Raw genomic sequence first — 26,257 nt, 5'->3', positions numbered from 1 at the left:
TTCTGCATTGTTCAGTCTCATGTCTCTCATCTTTCTCTTGGAAATGCCCCATAGATTCTCTATAGGGTTCAGGTCAGGCGAGTTTGCCGGCCAATCAAGCACAGTAATCCCACGGTCATTGAACTAGGTTTTGGTGCTTTTGGCAGGTGCCAAGTCCTGCTGGAAAATGAAGTCAGCATCCCCATGAAGCTCGTCTGCGGAAGGAAGCATGAAGTGCTCCACAATCTCCTGGTAGACGGCTGCATTGACCCTGGACTTAATGAAGCACAGTGGACCAACACCAGCAGATGACATGGCTCCACAAATCAACACAGACTGTGGAAACTTCACACTGGACTTCAAGCATCTTGCAGTGTGTGCCTCTCCATTCTTCCTCCATACTCTGGGTCCTTGGTTTCCAAATGAGATGCAAAAGTTGCTCTCATCAGAAAAGAGGACTTTGGACCACTGAGCAACAGACCAGGTCTGTTATTCTTTAGCCCAGGTTAAACGCTTCTGACGTTGTTTGTTGTTCAGGAGCGGCTTGACAAGAGGAATACAACATTTGAAGCCCATGTCCAGGATCCGTCTGTGTGTGGTGGCTCTTGATGCACTGACTCCAGCCTCAGTCCACTCCTTGTGAAAGCCCCCAACACCTTTGAATGGCCTTTTCCTGACAATCCTCTCCAGGCTGCGGTCATCCCTGCTGCTTGTGTACCTTTTTCTTCCACACTTTTCCCTGCCACATAACTTTCTATTAATGTGCTTTGATACAGCACTTTGGGAACATCCAACTTCTTTTGCAATTACCTTTTGAGGATTTCCCTCCTTATGGAGGGTGTCAATGATGGTTTTCTGCACAACTGTCAGGTCAGCAGTCTTTCCCATGATTGTGATTCCTACTGAACCAGACTGAGAGACCATTTAAAGGCTCAGGAACCCTTTGCAGGTGTTATGGCTTAATTAGCTGATTAAAGTGGGACACTGTGAGCCTAGAATATTGCACCTTTTCACAATATTCTAATTTTCTGAGATTGTGGATTTGTGGTTTTCATGAGCTGTGAGCCATAATCATCACAATTATGACAAATCACGGCTTGAACTATCTTGCTTTGCATGTAATGAGTCTCTCTCATATATTAGTTTCACCTTTTAAGTTGCATTACTGAAATAAATTAACTTTTGCACGATATTCTAATTTTTCGAGTTTCACCTGTATATGCACCGGTGAAAACTGATGCTGTAGAATATGAAAACACACTGTTCTCAAACAAATATTGCTTTCTCAACAAAAATAGGTAGATATTGGCTAGTATGTTGAAAGCAGTGTCCAGAAGTAACACTGGGTGAACATGGATCTTTGGAAAAAAATTTGGTAACAATAGTGATTTCTCCACGTGACATCCGTCATCTGTAGTTGAAATGGCAGGGCCCTGCCAATGTAGTATAGGGATTCTTCTCCGCCAGCATGTGGACTAGATGCCTTCCTTAATGTACAGCTGATGTGGAAATAATGTAGATATCCACGCTGTATACTGGAGGTAGGGTGCTGCGCACCATATAGGAAGTGTAGCATAATGTCCCCATCCTGTGATAAATAAGTGACATGAAAGACAGTCAATATGGTATTCACTATGTAGCCTCAAATAGAGGAGGCCCTAGGGCCGTAAATCCTTTTCAGTATAAACAGTGTTCCACTCACCACCCGTACAGTGAATACGGAATGGTACAAAATATCTCCTGATGTTAGATTCAAGCCCGGAGTCCAGGAGGCAGCCGCCAGCATCGGGACTGTAGACAAACGGGCTCCGCTTCCATCCAGGTACATGTGCAGATTGATGAACGCCCAGCAAGAGCATATATTTTGTTGTCCCCTGCAGGACTAGGTGTATGGTGCCAATGTGCCAGCCGGTAGCGATGTCACTGACGTGTGACGTCAACGTGTTTCGCCGATGGGCGTATCTTACTCAACTTCGTCAGGACCACCAATTTTGATGCATAGTCCTTCATGCCCATAATATTTGTGTACATCCCCTACATGGTGGTGTTTCCAATGTGCCTGTGCTGCATATACATTAGACCATGTGTCATTGTCTTTACAGCACAATCATATTCATGGCCGGTCATGACGTCTTTCTTTTATAATTTTTTGTTTTTGTTTTAGGTCTATTCCTTTGGTATTGTCTCATCTTGTGGTGATGGCTAACTGTGGTATTTTAAAAATGACAATTTCCTGCGCTCAGAATGGGCCCTCTCTCTATAGCTGCTGACACTTGCCCTCCTACCAATGTGAGTTAAATCAATACATACATAAATAGTGCAGCGCTATATAATAAATAAACATATATATAAATAAAATAAAAAATATTCAAATCAATAAATGTCTGTGCAACAGTGCAAAAAATATAATTCGTGTGTTCCACCAGGAACCATCAAAAGTGACCATGTGACAAATAAATAAATTAATATACTAATCAATATATATCATACACATGTGCAAAATTGCAAATAAAGTGTAACACGTGTATTACACCAACATATAAAGTGATAACGTGACAAAATATTGCTTAATAAAGTGCAATCAATGTGTTCCCTATACGGGAATATTCAAAGTGACCAAGTGACCTAATAACCTATATACCACAAATGATCTAAAAACCAACACTCTGTGTAAACATGTCCATACATATATATATATATATATAGTGTATTCCATACACAATCTTCATGCAGGTGCCATTCAGTGTCCACACTGTGTATATCCAATACTAGCTGCAATGGCCCCTCACCTCCTTACATTGACCCCACAGGGCCAGCTCGCTTTGGGACACAAACCCCACTCCGGTTTATTACAGGATCCTCCTCAGCGATGAATGCTCTATACCCAGCTGCTCCTCCGGTTCCTCTTTATATAGAACTTAAAGGGTACTTTGCCTCAAGGATCAACCACCACTATGTTGTATTTCCAGATCTCTCCAACCGCTGTACACTCTAAACTCCTCTCCGGTACATACATAAACAGAAGACTCCCATAGTGACCCTGAGGAAGTCACGTGATTTAGCGTGACGCAACGCGTCGGTGCGCGAGGATGAGTCTGGGAAGCGCGGTGACGTCATTTCCGGCGTGGCGGCCATATTTGAAATCCCTATATCAAACCCATGCAAGGCAGGCATAGCATGAGGTGAAGGAGCCATATATATGTTGTAAGAAAGAGGAAATAAAATGTGAGTAATTTTCTTTCTGCATAAACCAATTATTAAATGCGGTTTTACACTATGGGAGTCTTCTGTTTATGTATGTACCGGAGAGGAGTTTAGAGTGTACAGCGGTTGGAGAGATCTGGAAATACAACATAGTGGTGGTTGATCCTTGAGGCAAAGTACCCTTTAAGTTCTATATAAAGAGGAACCGGAGGAGCAGCTGGGTATAGAGCATTCATCGCTGAGGAGGATCCTGTAATAAACCGGAGTGGGGTTTGTGTCCCAAAGCGAGCTGGCCCTGTGGGGTCAATGTAAGGAGGTGAGGGGCCATTGCAGCTAGTATTGGATATACACAGTGTGGACACTGAATGGCACCTGCATGAAGATTGTGTATGGAATACACTATATATATATATATATGTATGGACATGTTTACACAGAGTGTTGGTTTTTAGATCATTTGTGGTATATAGGTTATTAGTAGAGATGAGCGAATTTCTCAAAAATTCGATTCGGCTGATTCGGCGAATTCCAGTGTGAAATTCGATTCGATGCGAATTTCTTCGCTACGAAGATGACTTATAAAAAGGGTTTCTAGGCTTCAGAGAGCCTTTAAATTAGTGCAGAACACTGTACCTTTAATTTAAATGCCCTTGGAGATGAGGAAAGAGAAGGAGAAGGAGAAGGAGAAGGATGAGAAGAAGGAGAAGGATGAGGAGAAGGAGAAGGATGAGGAGAAGGAGAAGGATGAGAAGAAGGATAAGGAGAAGGAGAAGGAGAAGGATGAGAAGAAGGAGAAGGAGAAGGATGAGAAGAAGGAGAAGGATGAGAAGAAAGAGAAGGATGAGAAGGAGAAGGATGAGAAGAAGGAGAAGGAGAAGGATGAGAAGAAGGAGAAGGATGAGAAGAAGGATGAGAAGAAGGAGAAGGATGAGAAGAAGGAGAAGGATGAGAAGAAGGATGAGAAGAAGGAGAAGGATGAGAAGAAGGAGAAGGATGAGAAGGAGAAGGATGAGAAGAAGGAGAAGGATGAGAAGAAGGAGAAGGAGAAGGATGAGAAGAAGGAGAAGGATGAGAAGAAGGATGAGAAGAAGGAGAAGGATGAGAAGAAGGAGAAGGATGAGAAGAAGGAGAAGGATGAGAAGAAGGAGAAGGATGAGAAGAAGGAGAAGGATGAGAAGAAGGATGAGAAGAAGGAGAAGGATGAGAAGAAGGAGAAGGATGAGAAGGAGAAGGATGAGAAGACGGAGAAGGAGAAGCAGAAGGAGAAGGATGAGAAGAAGGAAAAGGAGAAGGATGAGAAGATGGAGAAGGAGAAGGATGAGAAGAAGGAGAAGGATGAGAAGAAGGAGAAGGATGAGAAGAAGGAGAAGGAGAAGGATGAGAAGAAGGAGAAGGATGAGAAGAAGGAGAAGGAGAAGGATGAGAAGAAGGAGAAGGAGAAGGATGAGGAGAAGGAGAAGGATGAGAAGAAGGAGAAGGATGAGAAGAAGGAGAAGGAGAAGGAGAAGCAGAAGGAGAAGGATGAGAAGAAGGAAAAGGAGAAGGATGAGAAGATGGAGAAGGAGAAGGATGAGAAGAAGGAGAAGGAGAAGGATGAGAAGAAGGAGAAGGAGAAGGATGAGAAGATGGAGAAGGAGAAGGATGAGAAGAAGGAGAAGGAGAAGGATGAGAAGAAGGAGAAGGAGAAGGATGAGAAGAAGGAGAAGGATGAGAAGAAGGAGAAGGATGAGAAGAAGGAGAAGGAGAAGGATGAGAAGAAGGAGAAGGAGAAGGATGAGAAGAAGGAGAAGGATGAGAAGAAGGAGAAGGAGAAGGATGAGAAGAAGGAGAAGGAGAAGGATGAGAAGAAGGAGAAGGATGAGAAGAAGGAGAAGGATGAGAAGAAGAAGGATGAGAAGAAGGATGAGAAGAAGGAGAAGGATGAGAAGAAGGACAGTTCTGTGACAGTTTCTGTCTATTTCTGACAGTTCTGGGACATTCACTCCATACAGCTGTTTCAACCGCTGTATGGAGGGAATGTCATGGAACTGTCAGAAATAGACTATTAATGACAGTTCTGGGACTGTCCTTCCATGCAGCGGTTGAAACATTGTATGTATTTGTTTCCATAAATGGATCCATTTATGGAAACAAATACATACAATGTTTCAACCGCTGTATGGAAGGACAGTCCCAGAACTGTCATTAATAGTCTATTTCTGACAGTTCTATGACATTCCCTCCATACAGCGGTTGAAACAGCTGTATGGAGTGAATGTCCCAGAACTGTCAGAAATAGACTATTTATGACAGTTCTGGGACATTCCCTCCATACAGCGGTTTCCGGCAAAAAGTGTATGTGCTGAGTTCCTCTATTCTGCAGATACACTTAGAGGAGCTCTGCAGATACACTTAGAGGAGCTCTGCACATACACTTTTTGCCGGCTTGGAATTATTCTTATTTTCATCCTACTTCTTCTTCTTCTTCATCCTCATCCTCATCCTCTTCTTCTTCTTCTGAGGATGAGGATGAGGATGAAGAAGAAGAAGAAGAAGAAGAAGTAGGATGAAAATAAGATTAATTCCAAGCCGGCAAAAAGTGTATGTGCAGAGCTCCTCTAAGTGTATCTGCAGAGCTCCTCTAAGTGTATCTGCAGAATAGAGGAACTCTGCACATACACTTTTTCCCGGCTTGCAATTATTCTTATTTTCATCCTACTTCTTCTTCTTCTTCTTCTTCTTCTTCATCCTCTTCTTCTTCTTCTGAGGATGAGGATAAAGAAGAAGAAGAAGAAGAAGAAGAAGAAGAAGTAGGATGAAAATAAGATTAATTCCAAACAGGCAAAAAGTGTATGTGCAGAGCTCCTCTAAGTGTATCTGCAGAATAGAGGAACTCTGCACATACACTTTTTGCCGGCTTGGAATTATTCTTATTTTCATCCTACTGCTTCTTCTTCTTCTTCATCCTCATCCTCATCCTCAGAAGAAGAGGATGAGGATGAGGATGAAGAAGAAGAAGAAGAAGAAGAAGAAGTAGGATGAAAAGAAGAATAATTCCAAGCCGGCAAAAAGTGTATGTGCAGAGTTCCTCTATTTCTGACAGTTCTCTCACAGCTTCTTCACATGTACAGCGGTTGAAACATCTGTATCCTAAATGGAAACTAATAGATACAAATTGTATCTATTAGTTTCCATTTAGGATACAGATGTTTCAACCGCTGTACATGTGAAGAAGCTGTGAGAGAACTGTCAGAAATAGAGGAACTCTGCACATACACTTTTTGCCGGCTTGGAATTATTCTTCTTTTCATCCTACTTCTTCTTCTTCTTCTTCATCCTCATCCTCTTCTTCTGAGGATGAAGATGAAGAAGAAGAAGAAGTAGGATGAAAAGAAGAATAATTCCAAGCCGGCAAAAAGTGTATGTGCAGAGTTCCTCTATTTCTGACAGTTCTCTCACAGCTTCTTCACATGAACAGTGGTTGAAACATCTGTATCCTAAATGTAAACTAATAGATACAATGTTTCAACCGCTAAACATGTGTTCCTTCTGTCAGAGAACTGTCAGAAATAGCGGAGCTCACTGCAGGGACACTTTTGCCGGCTGATCGGGAAATGTTCGATTCGCGCACCCGAAGTAGGCAAAATTTCGGTTTCGCCGCGAATCGAATATTTCCTGAAATTCGACTCGAATTCCGGTTCGCCTGGTTCGATTCGCTCATCTCTAGTTATTAGGTCACTTGGTCACTTTGAATATTCCCGTATAGGGAACACATTGATTGCACTTTATTAAGCAATATTTTGTCACGTTATCACTTTATATGTTGGTGTAATACACGTGTTACACTTTATTTGCAATTTTGCACATGTGTATGATATATATTGATTAGTATATTAATTTATTTATTTGTCACATGGTCACTTTTGATGGTTCCTGGTGGAACACACGAATTATATTTTTTGCACTGTTGCACAGACATTTATTGATTTGAATATTTTTTATTTTATTTATATATATGTTTATTTATTATATAGCGCTGCACTATTTATGTATGTAACTGTGGTATTTACCTAAAACTTTGTCTAAATATGTGCAAAATTTGCAATAAAGCATAATTATTTGATACATTTTTGGGTATCGCTTTATGTCCATTATGTAACCGCTTTTTCTTACTATATTAACTACCCTGTGGAAGAAAGATCTGTATATTTACCTATTTTAATGCCGCTCCCGTTTGGTCATGTGATCGGCTCACTAAGTCATCCAGCAGTGACTTCAGCGGAGAGGAGGGAGCACCAACAATGGATGGTCCACAGTAAGCCTTTGGGTGACTTCACGGCTCAGGCATTGCAACCGTTGTTGAGTGTTATCTTCTTTCCCTTGTCAGTGCTGGCTGACATGGGGAGATTACGTGACCAGACTGGAGTGACCCGAAAATAAATACGTTTATAGATCTTTCTTCTACAGGGTTGTTAGCATAGGTGTTAGAATGTGGATGGGGGTAGTTTCAAGATTAGTTAGCTTTAGTCCGGAATCTATTCAATATATTTCAAGTTAAAGCAATCTTCTGTCTGACCGTTTGGCTATTCAGAAATCCTGTTGCACTACAATAGAGCCCTGCAACTAACACAACTACAATTTCCTTAATGGCTTCTGAGCGCACTCCCCTTTCTAGATCTTCACACAACAAGCCTGCATAAGCATTACATGCACATTATATTTGCAGTGGTCATTACGTTTCAGTTTTCACAAACAAATAGTATAGCCAAGTAACAACCAAGTTGCTTGTTTGGTGTGAGAACTTAAAATGGAACTGAATTCTCTTAATCACCATTAACTATTTTTAATCCTTATGATGCTAGCATTAGTAATTAGATTGGAAGGTATATTAGAAACATACACGATATTGCCAAAAGTATTGGGACACCTCCCTCTACATGCACATGAACTTTAATGGAATCCCAAGTCTTAGTCTGTAGGGTTCAATATTGAGATGGTCCACCCTTTGCAGCTATAACAGTTTCAACTCTTCTGGGATGGCTGTCCACAAGGTTTAGGAGTGTGTCTATGGGAATGTTTGACCATTCTTCCAGAAGTGCATTTGTGAGGTCAGGCACTGATGTCGGACTAGAAGGCATGGCTCACAGTCTCCACTCTAATTCATCCCAAAGGTGTTCTATTGGGTTGAGGTCAGGACTCAGGTCAGTCAAGTTCCTCCACCCCAAACTTGCTCATCCATGTCTTTATAGACCTTGCTTTGTGCACTGGTGCGCAGTCATGTTGGAAAAAGAAGGGGGCCATCCCCAAACTGTTCCCACAAAGTTGGGAGCATGAAATTGTCCAAAATGTCTTGATATGCTGATGCCTTAAGAGTTCCCTTCACTGAAAATAACGGGCCAAGCCCAACCCCTGAAAAACAACCCCACACCATAATCCCCCCTCCACCAAACTTTACACTTGGCACAATGCAGTCAGGCAAGTAACGTTCTCCTGGCAACCGCTAAACCCAGACATGTCTATTGGATTGCCAGACAGAGAATCGTGATTCGTCACTCCAGAGAACACGTCTCCACTGCTCTGGAGTCCAGTGGCGGTGTGCTTTACACCACTGCATCCAATGCTTTCATTGCACTTGGTGATGTAAGGCTTGGATACAGCTGCTTGACCATGGAACCCCATTCCATGAAGCTCTCTACACACTGCTGTTGTGCTAATCTGAAGGCCACACAAAGTTTGGAGGTCTTTAGCTATTGACTCTGCAGACAGTTGGTTACTTCTCTGTACTATGCGCTTCAACATGCGCTGACCCTGCTCTGTCATTTTATGTGGCCTACCTCTTGGTAGTTGAGTTGCTGCTGTTCTCAGTTGTTTCTACTTTGTTAAAATACCACTAACAGTTGACCACGGAATATTTAGTAGTAAGGAAATTTCACAGATGGACTTATTGCACAGGCGACAACCTATCTCGGTACCACGCTTGAATTCACTGAGCTCCTGAGAGCGACCCATTCTTTCAAAAATGTTTGTAGAAGCAGTCTGCATGCCTGGGTGCTTGATATTTATACACCTGTGGCCCTGGAGGTCATTGGAACACCTGAATCCAATGATTTGGAGGGCTGGCCCAACACTTTTGGCAATAAAGTGTAGAAAAGTGACGGCCCCTTTTTTGTGGGTTTGTTTTGGGGGGGGGTTAATATTTCTTTTGTTTTATTTTTACTTTCTTGTCTGAGTATAAATCTGTGCTTGTCCCAAGCATGTTTGAAGCTATTTACTGTTGACTGGCTTGTGTTAAAGTAAGAGCGCTCTCTTCTCTCCCTTGTAGCCGGAGCTGGCTGCCAAAGGTGAGATTACGTGACGAGACTAGAGTGCAGGGGTGCATTTACCACAAGGCAAAGAAGGCATTTGCCTAGGGCGGCATTTTTCAGGGGGGCAGCACCCCCCCAGGAAGAAGGGACATATGCAGCATGGGGACCAGGTGCGATCCAAAAGAGACTGCGAGCTGTGAAGGTGAGTGTCTCTCTGTTGCTAGGGGAGGGGGTGGGTGGGTATTAGCGGAAGGCTCTCTCAGGTGGGGGGGTTGGAATGTTGTTGATCACTGTCAGGATCTTTCCATGGGGGGGGGGGGGGGCTCCTGATTTTCGTGTTGCCTAGGGCAGCGCAAAGCCTAAATACACCACTGCTAGAGTGGCCTGAAAATCAGTACATTTATAGATCTTTCTTCCACAGGGTAGCTGTTTTAAAGCAAAGGAGAGAAGAGAGAGCTTGTACTTTCAAACAAGTAAACATAATATACCTCCCTATCTATTTCTAATTTATTAGTAAATAGATAAGAAGGTATATTATGTTTACTTGTTTTAAACTTTTTTTTACATTTCTCCAGTTGTTCCTGGTTTCTGTCCTAGGCCAAAATGAGGTCATACATCCCAGGAATCTTCATGGGCATTTTCTTTACTTTCATCAGGAGGAGGGGAAGAGGGTTTTTCTCAGCTAAGCACACCCTCCTGCTTGCATGCCTGAGCTAAGGGCAGATGGATTCCAGAGAGTAAATGCTACATGAATCATCTGCCCTTACTGAAGATGGTCATGGCTAGAAATGCCAGGGGAGTGTTTTTCAAAGTGATTTCTCAACAAAATAAAGCATGGAGACATGGATGGATGGGTGTGTTTATTTTGAATACTATAAAAGAGCTAAATAGCGTTTTCAATTTGTGGAGCTCAGATAAAGTTGGGTTCCGCTGTAGCCTCCCTGGCGGTATTCCCGAGTGTAGCTTGGGGTAAAGTTTCAGTACCACAAGCGGTAACCCCAAGATACACTAGGGAATACCATGCGGCGCTGCTCCGCGATCCCTCAATTACTTACCTTGTCCTGCGCTCCCGCGATGTCCCTCCTGCAGTGTCCCCAGCAATGTAATCTGGCGGATGCCGGCATCTGTCATCTGGGTTCCGTCCCCTGTGAGTGTTGGGACGTACAGGGGACGGAACAGCGGAGAATTAAAAAATGACAAAAAGTGACATTCACTAAAATCACTAAAATCACATAGTATTACATTACTGTATCAAACCATTTCACATACATTTTGTCCTTACTGCTTTGTCCTGTGCCCTGCCTGCATTTTTACTGTTCTTTCTGCCTGGAAACTGAGAAACGTCCATGGCGTCCAAAAAGCGTCCCTTTAGGTCAAAAGTGGTTTTAGACCAGCTAGAGAACAGTGATAGTAAATTAGAACCACTTTCAGAATTGAGTGATAATGATTTGTGGGGAAATTCGTCATCAGACACTGCAAAACGATTTTGCGACTTTGCTCAGTGATGTGCGAACTTGACGCTATATTTCAAATTTCAGTGTTTTTGGTTTGATTATATTATTGAATTAAATTTATTATTATTATATTATTATTTTTGTGATTATTTATTAAATTATAATTTATGATTTTGTGTTTCAAATGTTATCATACCCGGGATGTGTTACTAGACTCTTGTTCGGACAGATTTCAGTGAGTTATTCCTAAAAATTACAGGCCTACAATAAAAAAAAACATATTGCCATGCAAAAACATGGTACTGTTTTCAGCAACAAAAATCTGAAATAATCATACCGCCAGGGAGGTTACAGTATAAGCAGCAGAGGAAATGCTGAAGTATTTAGACTGTAAGCTCCAAGAAGCAGGGCCCTCCTATCCCTCTTGTATTGAACTGTATTGTTGCTGAATTGTCTCCCATTATATTGTAAAGCGCTGAGCAAACTGTTGGCGCTATATAAATCCTGTATAATAATAATGCTAAAACTAATAATAAAGTATTTTTCTTTAAAAAAAAAAAAGCCTCTGAAAGCAGCTCTATGTTACACGATGAGTTTACAAACATTATTGCATGTAGATTCATATTTTAGAGCAGTGTTTATGGATAAAAATGCCCCAAACCTGCACTCAGAGAGCAGAACTTTAACAGAAACTTTACTGAAAAGCCCCTGTATATCTTTGATGAGGGGTTTCTTTAAAGTACAACTATAGTTTACCTTTCCTTCTGTAATTCACTTATTCAATGGTTGATGTCATTGCAGGTACAGAAAGATATTTTATAATTCACTGGTTTCGGGGTGCAAACAAAGTAGGCATGCAATGTTAACAAGTGGGATCAAGTGTGTGTCAAGAGCATTTGGACGTATTATCCTGTGTTAAATGCCCTCTGCTCAAATTAAAGGATCTTAGTCCAAGCAGGAATTTTAAGAGAAGAGCAGTGAGTAAATAATAAGTGACAAACACAGAGAGAAATTTTAAAGGTCACAATATCCATTTAGGAAGTGAGTGTGAGAAGTCAGAAGAACAGTTAGCCCTGGTTCACACTGAATGCGACTTTGAAATCATGCTATTTAACTTGAAGTAGCGCGATTTCAAAGCTGCAGGTCAGGGCACTTTCAGGTGTGACTTGCCTGACATCTGTGCGAATTCATGCACAGATGTCTATGCATGCCACACGTGAAATTACTGAAAATAGTGCAGGAACCATTTTCAAAATCTGTGTGAATCCAAAGAATTTGAACTGTCAAATCGCATGACAAGTCGCACCGCTGTACACCAGGGCGGGTTGTTCAGCCAGGTGGACCAGGAAGGGGCGGAATGCTTGGGGATTTTTTAGGGCAATCATTTGTTCCATTGAACACTGGAGGTTTAGTTTCTACAGTGTTGAGGAAGCTCTGTTGTGCAAAATTCCACAACCTAGCGATATTCAGTTTAGCGGTTAGCAAGAGGTAAGTTACAATAATTCTGGATGAAGAGGGGAAACATTAAAGTGTTATTAAACCCAAAACAGTAAAATCAGGCTGTATATGCAGTAAAGCATGCTTGTTATATTCACTGTGGAACCTAAGGGGTTAATCCTCTGCATTGTGTAAAAAGGCTTCTCTGATCATCCCCTTCTTTTGCTGTCTCCAATCCATCTGCCATAGTGAGAGTAGCAGTGGCAAGTCTGCACATGCTCTGTTTGGTGTGTATTGAGTGTTTTTTTGGGGGGGTGCATCTGATTGGCACAGAGCCAATCAGCGCTGTCCAGACAGAGGGTCAGGGGTTATGCAGCCTCATAGGACAGTCAGAGGAGAATGAAAACTCCTCCTACAAGATTAACCAGTGCTTGGACGGTCACTGATAAAGTCACAAGCCTGCTATATACTGCTGAGGAGAAAAGATATTTTGCAGCTTATTGCGCTTCCATGTCCTGTGTACTGCTGGAAGACTGAATATAGTGAATGCAGGGTCATGAATTTAGAAACACTTTAAGTTCCCATATGTAATAGGGCATGTGCCAGAGAAGGTTTCTCAGAAGTACCTGCAATATCAGGAATCAAGGAGAATATTTGGTCCCAGTAAGAAAGAAGGGATTTGTAGAAGGGATCTGTACCATCATCTGGTACAGATGTTGATGTGACACTTAGACAGGGACAGATGGTGCTTAGTGTACTGTGTGGGGATGGCTGCAATCTGTGTGTTCTCTGATTTGATCCCAGTAAGAAAGAAGGGATTTGAAGTATAACTCCTTTTACTTACACCCTGCTGAGTGTTGCCCACCTGGTCCTATACTTATCTTTAACCCCAATCCAGTGAACTTCACTGTGTGGTCTCGCTCTGAGTTGCATAGCCTTTCCTCTAAAAATGGCACATTAATACTGCACAAACAAGCCTTGTTCATCCCTATGGGAAAGCTGTATTCCGAACAACCTTCAGAGGCTGCCATGAGTACAACCTTCCCATAGGAATGAATGGGCTCCGAACAAAGCCACATAGTGAAGATCACTGGCTCAAGGTTGAAGTTAGTATAAGTAATAGCTACAGTTACCATTTAAGGAGGTTATAAAATAATCCTAAGTAATATCATAGACGACATTTAGGGCTGCCCTCCCAATTCAAAGATCTCCAATGACCTGTAATTTCTTGAAAATAAAAACTATCAAGGAAACTATTCACTGCCAGCTACTTGCTAAAAAAAAGGTAATCTGACGACTGGTCATCATGATTCACATTATTATCAGCTTGCCTTCTTCAAGACAGCTGCTATAATTGATATTATAATATTATAAATGCAGTTCAAGAGTGCTGTTGTGTGATATGATGAAGCCAATGCAAGATCCTTACCATTTCAGAAGCAAAGAATATGTTTTACTCAGACTCTGCAGGTGACCTAAAAGTATTTTGAAGTGAGCGATGGTCATTGGATGGAAAGGGGACAGTCCCCGATACATTCACGGCTGTCAACTGACTAGAGCTCTGTCAGTTAAGCTGCACCCACAGGCACAAGTATGGTTTGTTTAAATTTGTGGTTGGAGGGCGTTAAAGACATGTAGTTCAGCTACATTTTAGTACCCCCCCCCCAACTGCTCCCCTTAAGCTGCAAAGGCAGCGGATAGGAGTGTTTAGATACCATGGCTGTGATGCTTTGCGCTACATCTGCATCAAAAATTATTGCTCCTGTCACATTCAAGTGATTAGAGAAATGCTGCAAACTGCCTGCAACCAAGTGCAGTGCAGTTGTTTGCAGCAGACTGGTGTAGCAATTATGGGGTTGAAACAGGCTGTGAGGAAGCATCATATCTCCATTAGTTAAGGTCTCCATTTTATATCCGTTATCCCAAAATGTTTTAATCAGAACATCTCCTTGTTCTTTACAGTCCTCTACTGTATTACAGTTCTGTCTTACTTTTTTAGCCTACCAAACCCTCCTTTGGCTTGAAAAGTTCTCACTGGCTTGTAAGCCAAGTTTGTGTATGAACCAAACATACACCCAAACTAGCCATAATAACTTTCAATTATTTAAAGAATTATGATATAATCCAACATATTGGAAGAGTAGAAAACAAAGGCTGGCAATTGGTTATTATTGTTTAAATTCAATTCAAATTCAGATCAAACTCAAATCTGACCCTAATTTTATGTTTGAATTTACCCAAATTGCAATTAAATCACTGAGGGACCATTTGTGTTGGTCTCTTTTTTCCCTTTGGAGTGCAGTTAAACAAGTTATTGTCACCTAATTAGCAAGGTCAACCACATTTAAGTAAGTGTTTTTTTTTTGTTTTGGGTTCAGTTTGTTGTTAGTTGAGGTGTTTTAGACAAAAAGTGTGTTGTGTGTGTTTTAGACAAAAAGTTGTGGTGAAACACCTTAAAAATTCAAAAAGATAGTATGTGTTTTACTGTTGTTTGATGTTTCTTATTTTATAACAGTAATACCCCTCCCCAAAAAAAGACAAAAAACAAATAAACAAATCCAGCTTTAGGAGAAGCTAGACTTAATAGATAAATTAGTTTTTTTAAGCTTTTTGGTTAAACAAGCATATTTTGCATAGAGTGATTCTTCTGCTGTCCTACAGAAAACTTTTTTTGGCTTCTAAGACAAGCATAATACCCCCGACACAGTTTTCTAAATAAATATGAACGTTTCTGGGCAGAACAAAGTTGTATATATAGCTATAGCTTTACATGCATAGGCACATTTTATGACTATATGGAACTTAAGTAAAATGGATTCTAAAAATTCAGAAAAAACGTTTATTTTAATTTACTTATTACTGCAATTTCTCCAGTGCATTAATTCATACCATTCAATGCAATACTTTGCATATAAAAACAAAGAACATAAAGAAAAGTTCTCAGCACTCATATACACTCATCGGCCACTTTATTAGGTATACCTAGGGGCGGACTGACCATTTGGAAACTCGGGCATTGCCCGAGGGCCCGGGGTTAGTAGGGGGCCCCTTGAGATGCCCCTGGTACCTTTTTCATAGGCTTTTTTGAGTTTGGGCAAAGACACAGGGGCCCCATGATCCCCTATTGCCCGGGGGCCCCATGAGTTGTCAGTCCGCCCCTGGGTATACCTTTGAACTTCAGCAAGTTGTCTTCACCACGTCTACATGTACACCTTGCTAGTACTGGGTTGAACCTCCTTTTACCTTCAGAACTGCCTTAATCTTTGTGGCATAGTTTCAACAATGTGTTGGAAACATTCCTTGAAGAGATTTTAGCACGTAAGTTACTGTTGCCTTTCTATCATCTCGAACCAGTCTGCCCATTCTCCTCTGACCTCTGACATCAACAAGACATTTTCATCCACACAACTGCCGCTCAGTGGATATTTTCTTTTTTTCAGACCATTCTCTGTAAACCCTAGAGATGGTTGTATGTGAACATTCCAGTAGATTAGCAGTTTTTGAAATACTCAGTCCAGCCCATCTGGCACCAACATGTTCAAAGTCACTTAAATTTACTTTCTTCCCCTTTCTGATGCTCAGTTTGAACTTCTGCAAGTCTTCTTCACCATGTCTACATGCCTACATGCATTGAGTTGCTGCCATGTGATTGACTGATTAGCAATTTGTGTTACTAAGCAATTGAACAGGTGTATCCAGTAAAGTGGTTGGTTAGTGTACATTCATATGCAATTCCTGTTTGTATGCCACTTTTTTTTTAACGAATGATGGAGACAGGCAGGAGAAATGATGACCTAGACCATTGTTAGTATAGAAAACACATGGGGCATAACAAAAAATTATGTGTCTAAATATCAACTTGAGTGTCAAGCACTAGTAAAATGCTTGACAAAATGGTAGTTTTCAGCACCAATAGAGCAGCCAATGTATAACAGTTAGTGTTTCTTTCAAGTTTATATAAACCCTAAACTTAATACTTTGCAGTTAACCAGTTAAATGTGGCGAGTACCATATTTTCTTTTATGGTGCTTTTTTTCCTGTATTAGACCTGGATATCCTGTGAGTAACATACTTCCTGTCCCTGTGGCAAGGTTTGTAAAAGGGACACTCCACTGCCTTGTTAACATGTAATCAGGCACGACTCTAAGGAACCAGAGGCCTCCTATCAGCACAGACAGAGGGGATGCTTGCCAATCAGTCAAGCTTTTACCATACCTCTCAAGTCCTATTTCAAGCCCTTTTATACTCATACCAGTCATTACAATCTTTTACCTTTTCTCAGGGATCCTAGCCCAGGCTTTCTCAACCAGGGTGCCCAGGCACCCTGGGGTGCCTTGAGGTTTATTCAGGGGTGCCTTGGTAAAATGTCTACAAATTGCATAAAAACTTGTATACAACAACTTGCAGAACAAGCCTGCCTTTTAGTCACACAAAGCCACAGGTTTTCATTGTGCACCATTACAACCTTCTAGCCGCGCCGCCAGTGTCCTGACAATCAATGGCATCATCAGTTGATAAGGAGGATGTCAGCTGCCTTCACAGCATCCTAGTTTTACCCTCCCCTGCCCTTCTCCATCAGTGCTGGGGTCACATTAGCTCCGTAATAGAGAAAAACTGAGAGAGAAGAGAAACACTGGAATACTACTTCGTGTGCAAAAGTACATTTGCTTTGGAAGAATAAATCACCTCTAATGTTGGGTGTCCTACATGTGTGGATGTTGCCGCATTATATAAAACTATTAGAATAGTTTTTCACATTTTAGAATGGAGTGCCTCCATTAAAGCTAACTTTAATAAGCTGCAATCCCTACTGAAAAACACTCAATGGGACAACATTTTTGCAACAAAGAACACACATAGCAAGTGGGAGTGTTTTAGAGAGAAATCAGACAAGTGCATTAGTCATTGTATTCCTTTGGGTAACAAACATAAAATAACAAAATTAAAATCTATGTGGCTAAGCTCTTAAAGCTGGCCATACACTGATCGAAATTCAGCCAGTCAAGCAGGGGCCATCCAAATTTTGATTAGTGTGTGGCCTCTCCAGCTAACAGAATTCGATCATTTATTCAACTTCTGTCGAACGGCACTTTAAAGATTGTCTGTCAATCAGCAGCTACAGCCAGTGACCTGTGTATTCTGACAAGTGGGTACAGCTGTCAGAATACAATGTCCCAGCAGGGAGAATTCCACCAATTCCATTTGTGTGGATAAAATAATCTAGCTGAACAAGAAAAAAAAAAAATACCGTATACGGCCAGCTTTAATCAATTTGTCTCCAGGAGACATTCAAATGTCTAGGAAAGCAAATGCCTCTTTTACTGTGTATGGTGTGTTTGTAGAACTGAAAGGATGTTTGCAAAATATATATTTAGGGCATTTAATGCGAAATAGAGATACAGTATATGCTGCATAGTGCAACAGGAATTCTTATGGCTTATGTTTTGAGACAGTCATGTAAGTAGATCTTTGCTGTGATAAACTTCCTAAACAGTTGGACTAAAGCTGGCCATAGATGAGAAGAAAAAAAAATGTAAACATTCTGTATATCTAACATCTGATGGCCCATTGTTTATGATCATTTTCAACATTAAGCATTGTGTTTTTCTGATTGATTTACACTACCACCCCTACTGCTCATGCACTTTTGTTTTTTATTTGAACAATTGGCCTATAAACTATTAGAAAATTGTTTGTTTAACAAAAAAAGTTGCAAACATGTTTGTTCGTTCATATTTGATCTTGAAATGGTAATTGACTGTTACAGTAAGCACATTAACCATATGAAAATTTAATGATCAGTCTACCGAATTGATTTTTTATTTGATTTTCTGTCCTTGCAACTTTAGACTTGGAGAAGGGTTGTATTACATAAAAAAATGAGCCATGACTTCTGTATGAGAACATATAATAAACCTAAAAACTGCCCATCACTTTGTAATACAGAAACAAACTAGTACAACAGTATGTAATTGCCAGGCCACTAGACAATGTGATTAGAATAGAACACCCGGGATCTTACCGTAGCATTTTTGTGTTGTATTTCACTAATGATTTCCATAGACTCTGAAAACCGATCAATTCTTGTCCAGTGAACAGTCACAGATTTTCCATGTTTTTCCATTGATACATTTTTCAAGTCTGGTGGGTCCAGCTTCACTAATATAGAGAGGGAAACATTTTACACTTTATTATTTTGGTTTTATTTTTTGCAAATGTATTCATCATGCCTTTTATATTAAAAAATAATATTACTCCAATTCCTACCCTTAATTCACTAAACATACAGGGAATAAGGTGAAGAAACATGAACTCTATCTACAATGCTAATATAAGTATTGCATGAAAATTGTGAGCTTTGAAGAGGAGAGGGGAGAGAAGGGGAGAGGGGGAGAAGGGGAGAGAGGGAGAGATGGAGAGAGAGAGAGAAAGAGAGAGAGAGAGAGAGAAAAAGAAAGAAGGGAGATATGTGTATAAACAACAGTCAGAATGCCCGCCGCAGTTCCACTATAAGTCACTGGTCGCTGCCATTACTAGTATATATAAAAAAGAAAAAAATCCAGTATATATACTGCCATTTTTAGATGCTATAACTTTCATATAATCCAATTAATATACACTTTCTGGGATTTTTTTTAGCAAAGACAGAATACATTTTGGCCTGAATTTATGAAGAAATTTTATTTTTCTTAATTTTTTTATTGGATATGTTTTATAGCAAAAAGTCAAAAATATATTTTTTTCTTTCAAAATTGTCGATCTTTTTTTGTTTATAGCGCAAAAAATAAAAACCGCAGAGGTGATCAAATACCCACCAAAAGAAAGCTCTATTTGTGGGAAAAAAAGGACATAAATATCATTTGGATGCATCATTGCATGAATGCGCAATTATCTGTTAAAGTAACGCAGAGCCATATTGCAAAAAAAAGGCCTGGTCAGGAAGGGGGGTAAATCTTCTTGGTAATCAGTTAATTATGTACCAATCCAGTATAAGTTTTTTTTTTCTTGCTAATTCACCACTGTTTTTTTTCTTACCTCCATCAGGCTGCAATACACTTTGCCGCTACTCAATAAATGTTTGTGATCAGGGGCGGACTGACAACTCATGCGGCCCCTGGGCAATAGCGGATCATGGGGCCCCTGTGTCCTTGCCCAAACTCAAAAAAGCCTATGAAAAAGGTAGCAGGGGCATCTCATGGGGCCCCCTACTGACCCCGGGCCCTCAGGCAGTGCCCGAGTTTCCAAATGGACAGTCCTCCCCTGTTTGTGATGTTTGCAACTGTATCCTCAGCCCAGCCATGTGTATCAGAGACTGCAAAACTGTTCACAGAATTGTGGACTCAGGAACAGAGGATTTGACACATCAGCAGCTACATGTAGATTTAACCATACATCAATGATCTGTTATGCCTTTTTCACATTTTTGTCTATAAAAGTATCTTGTTCCATTTGAAAAAACTGTAGCACAAAAGTAATGGTGTTGCATAGCATCAAAAATGACCAAACCAAGATTCAGCCCTTACTAGACAAATTTGTATGTATTAGAGAGAAGAGTTTCTTTGCACTTCCACTTTGGCTATGCATGGGCAATCAGTGAATATACCCCGTTTATTCAATTGAAAGCTGCATGTGACATGTTTATAGTAGTTCTTTACTGCTTAAATAAAATAATACTAAGGTATAATGACATTAATATATTTATATCATATACAGCCCAGCATTCAATCAGAGCTTAGACACTGGCCTATCACAGAGCTGGTGTAAATCCATTTGTATCATATGCTTACAGAGTGACATGTCCTGTTCCTTGATTACCTTCTTTGTCCAAAAGTATAGTGATATTTGCAGAGCTGTAGATTTTATCTTCTTCATTTGCCTCCACCCAGACATAAATTTGTTTCTTGAAATGCATTTCACTGCTATCAGTAACATAATATGTTTGGTGTCCTGCATCAAAACTGTTACCTGCATCTTCTTCCAAAGTGCTGAATAAAGAAAAATGGTCAGTTATTAAAAATAAATAAATAATAAAATGCATCATTCAGCTTTAACTTAAAGAATTCAACTTGGTTTCCTTTTTTTGAACCCCATGAGAGCAAGCAAGCTGCTATAAAGTAAAAAAAAAAATCTGTTTTCTGTTACACGTGTTATCAACATATCTTATTATTGTTCATATCTGCTCATTAGGCTTCATGTACACGGGATGTTTGGAAAACACTTCTGAATGATAGAAACTGACTGCTGGAAACGTAGGTTAAAAAATGTCTGTTTAGCTGAGTTTGCATACCGCGCTTATGCATGTTTATGCGCGTTTGCGTTTAGAAGCGTTTTTTCTAAGATAACCTCAGGATACCTTCCAAAATGCCCAGAATGCACTGAAAAACAGTAAAAAATTACTATTTCAGACATTTTGAGAGAAATAGAGAGTGCAGAAGCAGAGAGAGCAGTATTTGTTGAGATTAGCTGGGTTTTTTTTTTATGTGGTGTTTGGATGTGTTCCAGCTCATTTCTGTGCAGAAATTATTGCTGCAGTGTCTGACATATTTTCTTTCATGTGAAACCTCAAAGTATGATGTACCGGGTCCATTTGAGTACCGGGAAAATGCTTTGCATGCATTTTTCATGATGAAAACAGGCTCTGGACAGCATCTGGAAATGGAAGAGTTAAAAAAATTTTCCAAACGCCAACGCTTCTAAACACGGTTAGCCATGTTTACAAGCGTTTACAAGCGTTTGGCGTTTGAAACGCTGATAAAATCTACTCCTGAACGCAAGTTTGGTGCAATCAAAAAAACTACTGTAAACTCAACTGCCTATAAACGACTGTAAACAACATAGTGTACATGGACACATAGGAAAACATTAGGGTGAGTTCAGGGGCTGCTGAAAAAAAATGCAGAAAAGCTCCTAAACATGAGTTTATCAGCTGCAGTATACATGGAGCCTTAGGTGTAAGGATGAAAAATATAGCTGAAAGTACCACATAGTCCATTATCTGGTGATTATGACAGGTCATACAACTAGAGCAATGTGTTTGAGTGTGAGCAGATATGTCTCTGCTAATTATACATCTGCGTATCTCTAGGTAGCCTACAGTTGCACTCTACAAAGAAAATAATTCTTTAGGATGCTTGCTTAGAGGTTAAAACTGAAGTTTAGTAAAAATTATTTTTGCTCCTATAACCGCAGGGTCTCTATCACCAATTTGCAACACATATAAGGCATTAAAAGGGTCTTTACCATATAGGACACCTAGATGGAACCCATACAGTGCTGAGGATTCTCACCCCACTCTCATGCCACAATGCTGGGTGCCTACAGGACCAATCGCAGAATATCAGTGGTACATATAGCACTTCCCCAGGAAAACTCAGTCACAGTGGAGTGAATGAAAATGAAATCGTTGGAGCAGAGAAGGCCAGCATAAAGTAAAAGTGAAGGCCAGCTTTGTCCTGCATAACCAAAGCAATGTTTATTTATTATATTGCATGTATCGATCTACAGTTCTCTAGTCACAAACTTTTTCCACACTGAACCCTTTACCATGCTGTGATCCATTTCTTATGATGCTTAAAAACTCACACTCCACCTTCTGTATCCCCTATCCATGATCACAGTAGTCTTCCATATGCCTTTCTTCATTCCATAATAATATTTATAATATTTCTTTAGCATTGCAGTAATACAGTCTTGATGTTACAAAAGCATGGATTAATTTTGACATATCCTGTGTTGCAATCAGATGTTTTACTCTTCAAATATTCCTGGGATAGTGGAAGAAGAACCTGATGGCCACTGATACCTGTTGCTTAATTGACAAGTCAGTGTTGGGGATTATGCCTAAACTGCTCACATAGTCTGAGAACATAAAATATATTCTCCAAAGGTTTAAATGAGCTGGTCGTGTTTACTGCCACTTTGATATTAGCCTCTTAGCCTCTGCTCTCCATCCACTCCTGCATGTCAGTAAAACATCTTTTGATCTTGATCTGCTCTGCCTCCTATATTACCCCCACCTACTAAATCAGTTTACTATCCCTCTCCATCCTTAATCAGTTCTAGCAGTAGTTTGAGTTTGGGGTGATTCATTCACTAGGGCAAGGTTGTTGACAAGAAGGCTGGGCACAGGGACCAGGAGTGGTCCATTAATATCTAAGGTCCAGATGGAAGGATGGTCCAGGTACCTGACCCTGATTACTACAGATGAGCTGAAGTATGTTTTTTTATGTTCTTCCCTCATCTGCTGTTATGTCTAATGAACTGATTTTCCAGTTTCCTGACCATCATAAGGTGGAATTAAAGGCTGACCAATTTTCCAAGGTAGGGGCAACCTTTCTGTTTTCTGCTGGATATGCAGAGGGGTTTTTCTCCCTTGTTCACAGCTTGCTGGACTTGCACAAGAAGCAGCAATTTATTGTATTTTTGTGTGTGTGTGTGTGTGTGTGTGTGGGGGGGGGGTTAGCATCATTTGTCTTTTTAGGACTGAGCGTAGTTACTACTTGAGCTCACTGGACTTTGGTATTCAAAACCAGTATCAAAAAGGATGGGGGCAATCCTCTCTTTCTCTGCAATACATTCATGGACTATTGCGTTTATTGTCAAGTTAGTCATAACTGCTAATTCGTTAGGAATTGTAGCTCAGGCAGGATGTACAATATATCTCTGTCTCGTTGCAGGGCAAGAATGATCATTAGTGTGTTAAGCCAATTACATTTAACAATAGTATATTGCTTTTATTGAATTATGCTTCACACTTATATTTGCCTCACTAGGTGGCAGCAGTGACTAAGAAAATCAGTGTATGGAATTTAAACTATATACCTTAAGACTACACTCACTGGACACTTTATTAGGTACACCTGTTCAATTGCTTAGTAACACAAATTGCTAATCAGCAAGTCACATGGCAGCAACTCATTGCATTTTGGCATCAAGACCTGTGAAGATGCCTTGCTGAAGTTCAAACCATTGTTGGTGCCAGATGGGCTGGTCTAAGTATTTCAAAAACTGCTGATCTACTGGGATTTTCATGCACAACCACCAGGGTTTACAGAGAATGGTCCGAAAAAGAGAAAATAACCAGTGAGTGGCAGTCGTGTGGACGAAAATGCCTTGTTGATGTCAAAGGTCAGAGGAGTATGGGCATTCGATTTCAGCTGCGACATTCAGATGATAGGGTCAGAATTTGGCGTAAACAACATAAAAGCATGGATCCATCCTGCCGTGTATCAACAGTTCAGGTTGGTGGTGGTGGTGGTGTAATGGTGTGAGGGATATTTTCTTGGCACTAGCAAGGTGTACGTAATAAAGTGGTAGTTGAGTATGTATGATGTTTATGCACCACTGATTTACTGGAGGATCATCTCTGCATAGATAATTCTCCAATGCTGTGTTGCAGTGTGATGAATATGCTGCTTGGTTGTTTGTGCTGATAAGGTGAACAACAGCTAGTGGTAGTTCTCTACCAGATGGGCTGTTTATTAAATGTGCTTGTAAGAGTACCTGTCATATGGTGGCTGATTGCCCAGTGACAGCCTCATTTGCTCAGATGTGAAATATTTTTGCAAATTTCAAAGTTTTTTCTATGTGGAATGCCTCAAATTCTGTTGTAACTATAGTAATGTGTATCCCCCTTCCCTGTCTACCTGTTGTACCAGGATACTCTGCTCTTGGGAGCAAGAGCCCTTTTAACAGTTACCTGGCCCATGAGGACAGGACCAGCTTTTTAGGGTGGGTGGGTGTAGCTGCTAGCCTAAATTTAGTTTTGGTTTCACTATAGTGAGTGGAACAGTGATCTTTTGGCTTTGTCTGTTCAGGGTTTCCTGAGCTGGGTGTTTGTTTGCTCTCACCTGCTTCTGGAAGAAGCTTCCAGAATATAGAGCAGGGAGATTTAAATAGCATAAATATTTATCATGCTGCAGGCAATCCCTAGAATGAGAAGTCCAGAAGGTGGCTGGGGAGGTGATACATGCCTCGGAAGCCTGAGCAGAACATTCTTTCCTCTCCAGGGAGGGTTTTAGTTCTCCTGGGGTTGCTGCCCCTAGAGAGTGCTACTGAGATTGCTGTCTGGGCTTCAGCAGGAGCTGGACTGAGGGCATGGAGGAGATTGCTAATGTACTTTTTGCTGGAGGGCACTGCCCTGAAGTCCTTGTCTAGAAAAGGATATTTTATTTCCCTCACTGCTGATCTACCTGTGACTGCTGGGTGACAGACAGCTCCTGAGACATTGTGAGTTAGACCAGATTTGCAAATGTAGTGTGTACTGCTCCTGTAAGGATTTTCTAGTAAGAGGTCTGTCCTTCCATTTATTGCTATTAACATGGAGTATCTTGCAACCCCAAACCCCTCTCCAGTTATAGTTATTCAGCAATAAATTGCCTGAATTGTAGGTGTGCATGGAACTGTGGTTGTGACTGGCAGCATCTGTACTAATGTGGGAGACCTGGACATATTCTCACCTGCCTCTCCGAGGGTAAGTGTGTTATGAATCGCTCAAGTGTGTTATGAATCCTTCATAACCCAAAAATCATTGAGCCTAAATTAACCCTTTCAGAATGGGCACATATTTGCTAGCTGGTAAAAAAAAATACACACTTTGTACATTTATGCTATGTTATCATATTATGTTTCAGAACGCTATTAGATGACATCCATGTATGGACAATGAGTATATAGAAATTCATATATACAATGTGCTATATACAGTATACTGATAGGAAAGGTGTGCTTTTCCAGTAAATAAGAAAAAAAGTATAAAAATATTTGGTTAAAAATAAATCAGAGAACTAGTCAGTTTATAGTGAGGAGAGTGCAAAAGGAAACAAAAAGTCTGCAACTAAGTCACTGTAAATTAAAACATTGCCTTTCTAAAAGAGAAGTCATCACAGGGTTAAATTGGAATTTCAGGTAAACCGCTTAAAATATACTTTAGCAACATATATGTAGTGTTTATCTGCCAAATTGTTATTCTGTATATCCATGTTAATGACCACACATCTGCCCTTTTGAACAGTCCACATCCCTCATGGTATACCAATGCAGTTTCCTATATCACATCTTGACCTACAGCCAGCCTGCTGGGCAATGAATCATCATTGCCACCACATTCATCCGTTGACCAAGGAGGTGAACAGCATATTGTAAAACTAACAGGTAAATACCAAAATGTGGTCCTTGTGTGGTCCTTGTGATCCTTTCTGAGGAAGGCAGGTAGACTGACTGTACTGCTTATCTGGAACATCACATTCAAGCACTCTAGATGGAGCTCTGTATTAATTCACATACTGTATGAGATAAAACTTCATATACATGTATGAAGTATATATGATATATACTGTATGATGTTTAGCAGTGTTGTGTAAATCACAAGATTGTATTTGTCAAAAATACAGGCAACTAGGACAAGACATTTGTCAAAATGTACTTTTGTGATACGGGGACCAAACATCAGAAAAGACAGATGGATAAAGTAAAAAAAATATGCTATTTGTAGGTAACATAATGGTTGAGGAGCAAAAAATGGACTGCAAGGATGTGAAGAGAAATGTAGACATTTGGTGGGGCTAGGGCTAGGAGGTGTCAGGAGAAGAATACTTAAGAGCACGTGAGGAAAGGAGAGCCGATAATCAATGTCCACCAGTACAACCCCATCAGTGCCCGTCAGTTCATCCTATCAGTGCTCATCAGTCAAGCCTCTCCGGAGCACATCAGTAAAGAAGAAAAATGATTTGCTTATTTGCAAAATTTGATAACATTTTAAAAAATGTAGGTCTTTTTTCATTTGTTTAGCAAAAAAATAAAAAACCCAGTGGTGATTAAATGCCACCAAAAGAAAGCTCGATCTAAAAAAATGCTAAAAATGTCATATGGGTACAGTGTTGCATGACTGTGCAATTGTCA

General features: G+C 40.4%; 1 protein-coding gene across 1 annotated transcript in view; it reads right to left on the bottom strand.

The window, feature by feature from the left end:
* Positions 1 to 26,257, bottom strand: part of IL12RB1 (interleukin 12 receptor subunit beta 1) — a 163,516-nt gene that overhangs the window by 119,921 nt on the left and 17,338 nt on the right. The window contains exons 3-4 of the mRNA XM_089670055.1: positions 20,174 to 20,343; positions 18,381 to 18,517 (exon numbers count right to left, since the gene is read on the bottom strand). Coding sequence (XP_089526181.1) covers positions 18,381 to 18,517; positions 20,174 to 20,343 — 307 coding nt within the window. The remainder of the gene's footprint in view (positions 1 to 18,380; positions 18,518 to 20,173; positions 20,344 to 26,257) is intronic.

The sequence above is a fragment of the Staurois parvus genome, unplaced genomic scaffold (assembly GCF_062004578.1).
Source record: "Staurois parvus isolate SC_StPar_1 unplaced genomic scaffold, SC_StPar_1.0 ptg000086l, whole genome shotgun sequence".
NCBI lineage: Eukaryota > Metazoa > Chordata > Amphibia > Anura > Ranidae > Staurois > Staurois parvus.
Note: the sequence above shows the minus strand (reverse complement) of the source record. Positions and strands in the feature narration are given on the sequence as shown.